This window comes from Nicotiana tomentosiformis, chromosome 6, assembly GCF_000390325.3.
Source record: "Nicotiana tomentosiformis chromosome 6, ASM39032v3, whole genome shotgun sequence".
NCBI lineage: Eukaryota > Viridiplantae > Streptophyta > Magnoliopsida > Solanales > Solanaceae > Nicotiana > Nicotiana tomentosiformis.
In genome coordinates, this window is record NC_090817.1 from 21232289 (window position 1) to 21241573 (window position 9285).

The 9285-nt window shown below is 37.7% G+C and overlaps 1 protein-coding gene across 1 annotated transcript; it reads right to left on the reverse strand.

Annotated features, from left to right (window-relative positions):
- Window positions 1-1329: 1329 nt before the first annotated feature.
- LOC104119837 (phospholipase A1-IIdelta-like) lies at window positions 1330-2923 on the reverse strand. Its single transcript, XM_009631429.4, has one exon. The coding sequence runs from the start codon at window positions 2843-2845 to the stop codon at window positions 1484-1486; it is 1362 nt and encodes a 453-aa protein (XP_009629724.1). The 5' UTR covers window positions 2846-2923; the 3' UTR covers window positions 1330-1483.
- Between the last annotated feature and the right edge of the window lie 6362 nt (window positions 2924-9285).

Below are 9285 nucleotides of genomic sequence, written 5' to 3' on the forward strand. Positions count from 1 at the left end.
TCTCCATTCCTGTTAGTAGCAGTCCCACATTCATCGAACCATGCCCATCGGAAGGGTGCAAATACAACGGATGACTGTGGTCGAGAACCACCGTACCGCCAGCTCCGCCACTAGAGGTGCCACTACTAATACTGCTCGAATTCTCCAGAATCGTCATGTTAAATGAATAATTAGATGTAAAATGAACAGGATCTGTGTAATTTCAGTTCAATTCCTGCGAAAAATTCCGAAATTAGGGTTCTAGAATATCAAAAAATTGCCGATTATCAGAACAAATTTGTGCAAACTCTCTCGATTTCCCTTTGAATTGCACAAGAAAATCCCTAGAATTGCACAGAGAATTGCTCTGATACCATGTCAAATGCAGTGAACAAATATGCAAAGAGAGAAGAGATTGTATTAGAAGGAAGAGAGAAATGGAGATTTGCATAAGCTTTTCATTATGAAACTCCACTGATACAAATGAGTGTTGTATGTCTTTTATACTCTTCTAACTGACTAACTCTAACCCAACTAACTAACAACTAACTCTAGTTACATATGCTAAACTATGATTAAGTTAGTACATCTTTTACAATAAGCTCGAATTAATATGAGAAGAATTTGGAGAAGATATAAACAGAAAATAATATGGATTGTCTCAGTAATGTTTTGCAGATATTCTTTTCTTGCTACAAAAGATAGTAAGAACAGGGGAAGGAGGCCATGAAGGTTTTATAGTTGTAGAATCATTCTTTTTTGGTAACTCATCCTCAACTATTTTATTTATTTTAAAGGAAATAACTGAAGAGCAATTGAAAAGCCCTTTTTTATCTTTAGTCTTGTTTCTTGTTCCCATGTACAAGTCTACCAGAGAGGATTAATTGGCATGGGCCATGATCCTTTAGGTAATTTTTTTTTAGGGCAAGTTACACATTTGGGCGGTCGACCAAAAATAATTACATCTGCTAGCCAGATATATAAAAAATATGTATAAAATATGTATACTATGCATTAATATACAAAAAAATATACATTTTGCCGACTATTATTTTTGGGGTGGCTATATTATATAGTTTTCCTTTTTTTTTTTTTGGTTAAGTTCTTAGAATTGCAGAAGTTAAGTTGAGTGCAGCACCTATAGACAGATCCAGGATCTTAATTTGCTGGGTTCGATCTTCTACTTTCTTCGTACTGAACTCGTTGTACTTTTTAAATTATGAGTTCAAATCTAATTTTTGGCGAGATTTTCTGGAGTTTTCACATAAAAATCTGTAATTTATGTCAAAAATAATGGATTCGTATGAACCAGGTGCCGAAGTAATGGATCCTCCCTGACCTCACCTGACATTAGTACAATAGAACGTCGGTGATAATATACACATCGTTTGCAAGTTAGACATTGGACGCATTCGCATTTACAAGTCCAAAGCAAGATTAACAATATCAAGTAGAAAATTGCAAACTGAACAAACTACTCATTTCCGAAAATTCTGAAAACAAGTCAATACTCAGGGACTGGAAGATCCTCATCTGAAGGTGGTGCCATAATCCACTCCCCATTTTCATCAAGAACCATACTCCTGTTCTTCTCAACCCACCATGACCCTGGAATCAAGTACTCATCTTTCAAGAAAGAAGATGACTTATTCACCAATGCTACACTCCTCTTCACCTGTAGTTCAAACTCTTTATCTTCCCCATTCCAACCAGCCACAACATGTAACATACCCTGCAAGTTGTGCCAGTCACCCGTATCTCTCGAGTCCTTTAAGCTTGGAGATTTTCTGCTATCGATCACTAGTTCTGTACCTGTATTCGCATACCCCAACAGAGCACTTGGATAAAGAGGAATGAGATCAATCTTGTTCTTAACATGTAAGATTTTCAAATTTGAGTATTCCTTGATCTTTTCGTTAAAAGCCTTGTTCCCAACTTGAGGACTCCCAAAGACAATAGCGGATACTGGAATATCAGTAACCCCATTTTCAACCACATCAAATGCTGCTAAAGTAGCTAGGCTAGCACCAAGACTGTGTCCTGTAAAAGTTATGCTAAGATTCTCATCTTTATACTGCTGCCTTAATTCTTCAACTTTTGTCTGCAGCTGTTCTCTTGCACTTAGTTTCGTGAAGGGCGAATTTGGGTTGCTGGAAACGTAAATCTTGAGCCAGCCATCCATTATTTTCGGCTCGTTCTCATCATCATCACTGCTGCTTTTGCTGTTATCGCCATTTACTCCACAAGGTTTGCAGAGACTGGAAGCGAAAATCTTGAGCCAGCTATCCTCAACTTTGGGCGTGTTCTCATCATCAGCATTGCTGCTTTTGCTGTTATCACCACTTACTCCATCATCACCATTTACTCCAATTTTGTGCAGAGACTTGGGACGAAGCAAAGAGTCAGCAGATTCAGGACGGGCACCTAAGACATTGATCCATTCGTAATTCCTTGTTGTGCCACGAAAAACAACGTATATTTCCCTACGGCCTAGTTCTTGGGTGACTTCATCAGTTGTAACAGCTATATAACCAATCCAATTGGATTCTCTGTCCCAAGCTTCGCGAGACAGAGAGTGGAGGAAAATGGCTTCAAGGGCGCCAATACGGGCAGTGGCATAGAGGAAGCCGGAGATTTTGTAATTGGAAGCAGATTGTAACATGACTTTTTGGAAGAATGATTTCTTGCCATAACGGCTGGTGCCACAATACTTGGAATTTTGGTCATTGTTGAAAGCATCATAAGTGGCTTGACAGAAGTCGCCGCAGCGAAGAATTAGCTGTCGTAGATTGAGATTTAATGGTTCAAGAAGACCTTCCCAGTTGTTGCTTCCTAACAGTTCATGCCATATTGGTTCTGTCTCCATTTTATCTAACTATATGTAGACAGATTCTTTTGATGGAGAAGTTTGGTGAAGTATTCAAACGAGGTGTGCTTGAGGCTATAATGCTATCAAGAATTCAAGATTTAAGAAGAAAGCAACTGCATTTTCCTCCACTAGTTTTCTTGATAACAATAGGAGTAGATTTTTAGTTAGATAATGGGAGTCCACAGTTGAAAGAGTATTGGAGTCATCATTATTGCAGGATAGAGAAGACTTATTACAGGCTAAACACATGTACTGGTTGTATTTTTTATTTTCTACAATAACTGTTGTTGCGTGCATCTCAATTAATTCGCGAAGGATTTGTTTGTCCGTAGATTTTTTTTTTTTTCATCTTTTTTGGAAATATTTTTCAAAAATGTGTTTGTCCATGAAATTTTGTGAGTTTTGGAGATTTTTCGAAAATGAATAATTTCAGAAAAAGTTTTTTCCCCACTCACAAAACTGCAATATTTTTTGAAGTGAAATACATGTCCAAACATAATTTCAAATTTCAAAAACTATTTTTCAACTTAACTTCAAAAGTTTAAATACTATTTTTTTTTTCAAAAATTATAATTTTATGTCCAAACGTCTACTAAGTTACTTGCTATTTTCGGGCCAAGAATCGAGAAACTCTAGGATACAAGGCTTTGACAAATAAAAAGAATTCACTTATCGTTTTCAGATTTACAATCCACTGAACTGATGGAAGTAATAGTTATCTTTATCATAAAACACAAGGAAAGGTACTAGCGGTTTACTGTTGTTAAGGTTTTCTTAGTTTGATACGTGGCCTATTGATCACGCTCAACTTTATTTCTAAAAAGGATAAGCGGTCACTGCAAATATAATCTAATCTAAGAGTCTGAAATCGAATTCCACAGAGAACTAAGGTTCAATTACAACCGTTCACTATCACTAAGAAGACAAGTTTGAACAAATTCTGAAGTTATAAGGATTGAGATTTTATTTCTAACTAATTAAAGTAGAATTATTAACCAAAAATACTAAGGGTTAGAGACAAGATTAAGGAGGCTTAGAGTTATGATTTTTTCAATTGTCAGAATTCTCCCCGCTACGTTATCTATAATTTCGCCTAAGTATTCTCTACCGATCGTGAGTACTTCGAGTGTCGTAATTCTCTTCCGAGCAACTACCATAATTTACTAGACATATTCTTTCGAACTACACTAGCTGACACTAATTCACAGCTCACTAAGATCACACCAAGGTTTCTTTATTCCTAATCCCACCTTTAAACCCTCTGTATTAATTCCTCACATACGTTAGGAGTGATATTGTTCTACAACTACCTAAATATGTACCATTTTCCAAACAATACACACTAAATTGGCACAGTCAATTGAGGACCTTTCAATCAACTAAGATAATCACGTAGTTGCATCGACCGCTTATCCTTTTTAGGACTAGATAGGCACGGTCAACTAAGGGCCCTTCAATAAACTAAGATAATCACGTAGTTGAACAAGAAAAGAAAATCCAACGGCAAAATGATGTTAAACGCAACAGAAAAATCATCCTTCAAAAGGTTTTATCAAACCCTAGATGAGAAAGTCTAGCTACACATAACCATACTAACAATCATGATAATAATTGAAAGCATTAAAATACAGATTAAGGAAGAACGGAAGAGAAAACTTTTGTGATTTGTTGCTTCCAAGTGTTCTCGTAGACTTATTGCCTCTCCAATAATGTCCTCCCTCTCTCAAAAACGCCCAACCTCTTCTTAGACATATTTAGGAAGTATTTATAGGCTAGGGTTGAAATCATTGAGTCTAAATCCGGGTCGGAGACTTTTAATTAGCGTACTTTTTATAATCGAGCTATAGACCTCACGAGGCCAGGTTTATAGTGCGGTCAGCCTGGCTACGCCTGGCCTGTAGCGCGGTCAAGCTGGCTATAGAGCTGGCTATGCTTGGCCTATAGCCAGGCTTGGGTACTTCGTGCTTTTGTGCTCTTTTCTCGTATTTTTGTCCTCTTTTTTGTGCAACTTTCACTCGTCTTTATCTTCCGATGCTCCTACACATAAAATAACATAATTTAGCTCAAACGTCGCACAATTAACCACTAAACTAACAACATGAAAGACGAGTAATGTACTAAAAATATAGTATTTTGTCCAAACATCACTACCCCATACTTAAACGTTGCTCGTCCTCGAGTCAACCACCAATTCACACTAACCTTGAGCACTTTATTTTCTTTTAGCTCATTCGAAGCACACCATAGCTATGACTATGGTTGATAGCAACAATTAAACTTTAGCATATGCCTTCAACATATACTTCCCTTTACTTTATGCCATATTTCAAAATTTTATTCAATACCAAGACAACATGCTTATAACAGTCCTAGCCCCGCAAACCGACTCAATATCATAATGCATTCATGGCTTGAATACTTAACATCATAGAGAAATCTAATAATATCACCTATCCTTTGCGAAATCATGTGCCCTCACAAAAAGAATAAAAGAGTAAGTTGAATCCACACATTTGAATCAAATGCTCAAATATATATTAAGAACTCATATGTATCAAAAAAATAATTATCTCTCTCATAAAGAAGTCACATGCACGCACAAAGTACCATAAGCTTGCCCATTATGTAAACTTCTACTAATGTAGGCTTGCTCAATCTAAAATCAATTAGGACTTTTTCTTGGTTGTAATGTGGGCTAAGGGACGGCCAGGATAAATTTAGAAATAGTAGCTAACCCTCCTAAGTAATTTAACACATCACAAATTTAACTTTGTGCGCATTTTTCTTCAACACAACTTCACTTTCACAAACAATATCATCCCCAAAAATAATTTCTCTTTCTTTAACCACTACTTTAATTCATACCCACTAGCAAGGACAAGATATTCTTATTTTCTTTTTCTACATTATTTTTTTCTTTTCAACAATACTTTTTTCCCTTTTTTTTCTCTACCATTCCTGCTAGTGGTGCATTCCTTACAATACAAATGCACATTTCTTTCTTTCATTGGTTCCACTCAAAAGCCACCTAAGTTTTCTCCTTACTTCTTTTAGTGCTCATTTTACAATAAAGTGCTTTAAGAGGTAACAAGATCAAAACAATGATAATTAAGAACAAAGGGGTATAGACTTATAATGTGGTTGCAAAATAAAAGTTTATAGACTCAAAAGGGTTGACTAGGGATAAATTTTATTTGTGGTAGGCATTGAGCTCAAAAAGATCAAAGAAAGCCTTAAATCATTTTTCAAGCCAAGTAAAACCTAAATTTTCGCTTCAACTCACATGCCGGGAAAGTTCTAGACCCTAAATGCAATGACACGGACTATACAATTTATCACCATACATGACACATGATTCACTAAGGACAGTTCCATTCTGATTCTCAAACAATTACAAGTATTCACGGAGCCACGAAATATTAAGCATTAAGCACCAAGTGAACACGGGCCAAGAAAATGAGACATAAGCATCAATAGACATGCTATCTGACTCAATAAGGTATCATAAGCAATTTCAAACTATAGGGAAGGTAATACACATGCTAGAGACTAAATATGTTACTATCAAATAAGTAAAAGGCACCTAGAAATCTCATCTTCCTTCTTTTTATTCCCTAAATCATAATCTACTCTAAAAATAAAAATAAAAATATGACCCGCTTCAAACTGCATCCCATGAAAAAGAACAGAGGCACACAAAAAAACTACGGGGAATTATTACCACCTAAAAAAATAAAAGAAATATTTTTGGATTTTTTTATTTTTTTTATAAAAAGAAATTGGGTTTTTGGTTAGACTTTAAACCCTCAAGAAAATGTCTAATAGACCTATCGTCGGAAAAAGTCCAATCTTTTCTATTTTTCTAAAAAAAATAAAATTATTTAATTAAACTAACACAATAAAATAGCATAGAAAGACATACAGACAATCTCCTCACCCCACACTTAAAATTGTGCATTGTGCCCAGTGCACACTATAACTAATAAGAGGGTAAAAGAAACTCCCTGTAAGGCCAAAGGCCGAAGCACTAGCAGCTCATGGGGTACTCAGACTTCTCCCGGGCATTTTTTTTTATGCGGGCACCCCACAGTTAGTTCTAACTATCTGGCTTGCTGTTGTATCCTTCCAATAGCTTTCCTTTCCATGCTACTACAAAATAAAAAAAAATGACACTACAAAATTAATACAATAAAAAAAATAATAAAAAAGTTTTAAAAAAAAGAAAGCAGTAAAGTTGGGTTGCCTCCCAACAAGCGCCTGATTTAACGTCGCGGCACGATGCAAATCACTTTTTACCTCCACCTCGAACTTATGAATTAAATCTCAATATTGATTCAAGTTTATGATTATGCTCTTGGGGTGGTACAAATTCTTGCGAGCCAAAAATTAAATAAATTCACATGCACTTTTTGGCTCTCAACCGAGTAGGGTCACCTTGCCTAGACGACCTTGAAAATTTCAAAATACAAGGCTATTCTACCTCTTTCCTTGACTTTTCCTTATGTTCATAAGGATCAATTCTCCTTTCACCATCCGAACACAAGGTAGAGAAGCATTTGGAATGAGGTCTAACACGCTCAAATACCTGAACTTCAAAATTTTTGACATGCCCAACACCTATCACACTAGAGTCGACTAAATTTGTATCATCAATGTCCTTGGCTGAGTCTAGTATGACTTCTTCAATATCGGCAAACTCAAATTCTAGTTGGATAGGTTGTTGGTGTTCTACTCTTACCTCTCCATTAGCACCTCTATTTCTACATCTAATCACGCTCGTTTTGGCTATTATCCATAATATTGGTATAATGACCCGGCCGGTTATTTCGAGAGTTATAGCCCCGTATTCCCTATTTCTACTTCTTTTTGTGTTATTTATCTATATTATATTATATCGGGTTAGTTGGTTCGGGACCGGAGTGGTTTCAGAGTGAATTGAGACACTTAGTCTCTTAAGTAGAAACTTAAGTTGGAAAAGTCAACCGGATGTTGACCTATATGTAAACGATCTTGGATTTGAATTTTGATGATTCCGTTAGCTCCATTAGGTGATTTTGAACTTAAGAGTGTATCCGGAATGTGATTTGGAGGTCCGTGGTAGAATTAGGCTTGAATTCGCGAAATTAAAAATTTGGCGATTTCGGTCGGCAGTGAAAAAATTGATATCGGGGTCGGAATAGAATTCTGAAAGTTGGAGTAGTTTCGTAGTGTCATTTGTGATGTGTATGCAAAATTTGAGGTCATTCGGACGTGGTTTGGTTGGTTTCAGCATCTACTGCCGAATTTGGAAATTTAGAAGTTCTTAGGCTTGAATCCGAGGGTAATTTGATGATTTGATGTTGTTTTGAGTGATTCGAAGATTCGACTAAGTTGGTATGTTGATATATGACTTATTGGTATTTTTTTAGTTGAGGTCCCGAGGGCCTCGGGGTGATTCCGGGTGGTTAACGGATTTGTCGAAGTTGGAAAATGCAGTTGAAGATGCTGCTACTGCTATTTTCGCACCTGCGGAAGAAAAGGTCGCAGGTGCGAGGCCGCTGGTGCGCATGGGGAGTTCGTAGGTGCGGGCAATGCTGGACTAGGCAGGTTGCGCAGGTACGAGTTGGAGGTCGCATCTGTGAGCCCGCAGGTGCGAAACCTGGGCCGTAGATGCGGAGAGGGGAATGCTGGACAGGCTTCGCAGATGCGGCGCGCCACGCGCAGGTGCGCAAATGCATGTGCGACGAGTTTGCCGTAGATGCGGAGACTGGGCGGATAAGTGAGTTGCGCAGGTGCGGCTTCTTAGACCACAGGTGCGGTCGCGCGGGTGCGAGTAAATGGCCGCAGGTGCGAGAAGCCTCGCAGAGTGTACATATTGCACACTTCGCGAATTTTGGAGCATTCTTCACCATTTCTATTCGGTTTTGGAGCTTTTGGGAGAGATGTGAAGAGGGAATCAAGGGGGTTTCATTGAGGTAAGTTACTTGAGCTCTAATACTTGTATATATGGTGATTTTTCGTTGTTTAATCATTGTAATTAGTGAAAATGAGGGATTAGAGCTTGGAATTTTTGGAGAGTAATTTAAGGATTTGAAGGACCAAACGATGTTGGATTTTGATGAATTTGGTATGGTTAGATTCGTGAACCCCGATCCCGGGTCTCGTCTATGCTCGAGAATGGCGCTTTGGTTGCTCGGCGAGCAAGCTTGATCAACCCTCCTCGATAAAGTCGGGGACTATAAAGGCGCATAAGATGATCGAGGGTGAAGATACGCCCCTCGACCTTGCTCGAGAAAAATCGAAGAAGAATCACTATCCTCCAAAAGGAAGGGTGAATTTGGCCGAGGGTCACATCGTACCTCTTACAAAAGGCAACGATGACAGGGTCTAAAGGTCCCAACGTGAAAGGATAAGTGTAAATACTTAAGAACCCTTCGATGTGGGTAATAATTAATTCA

Excerpts from the sequence above, each read along its gene's own strand:
- LOC104119837 (XM_009631429.4), bottom strand. The coding sequence starts at position 2,845 with ATGGAGACAGAACCAATATGGCATGAACTGTTAGGAAGCAACAACTGG.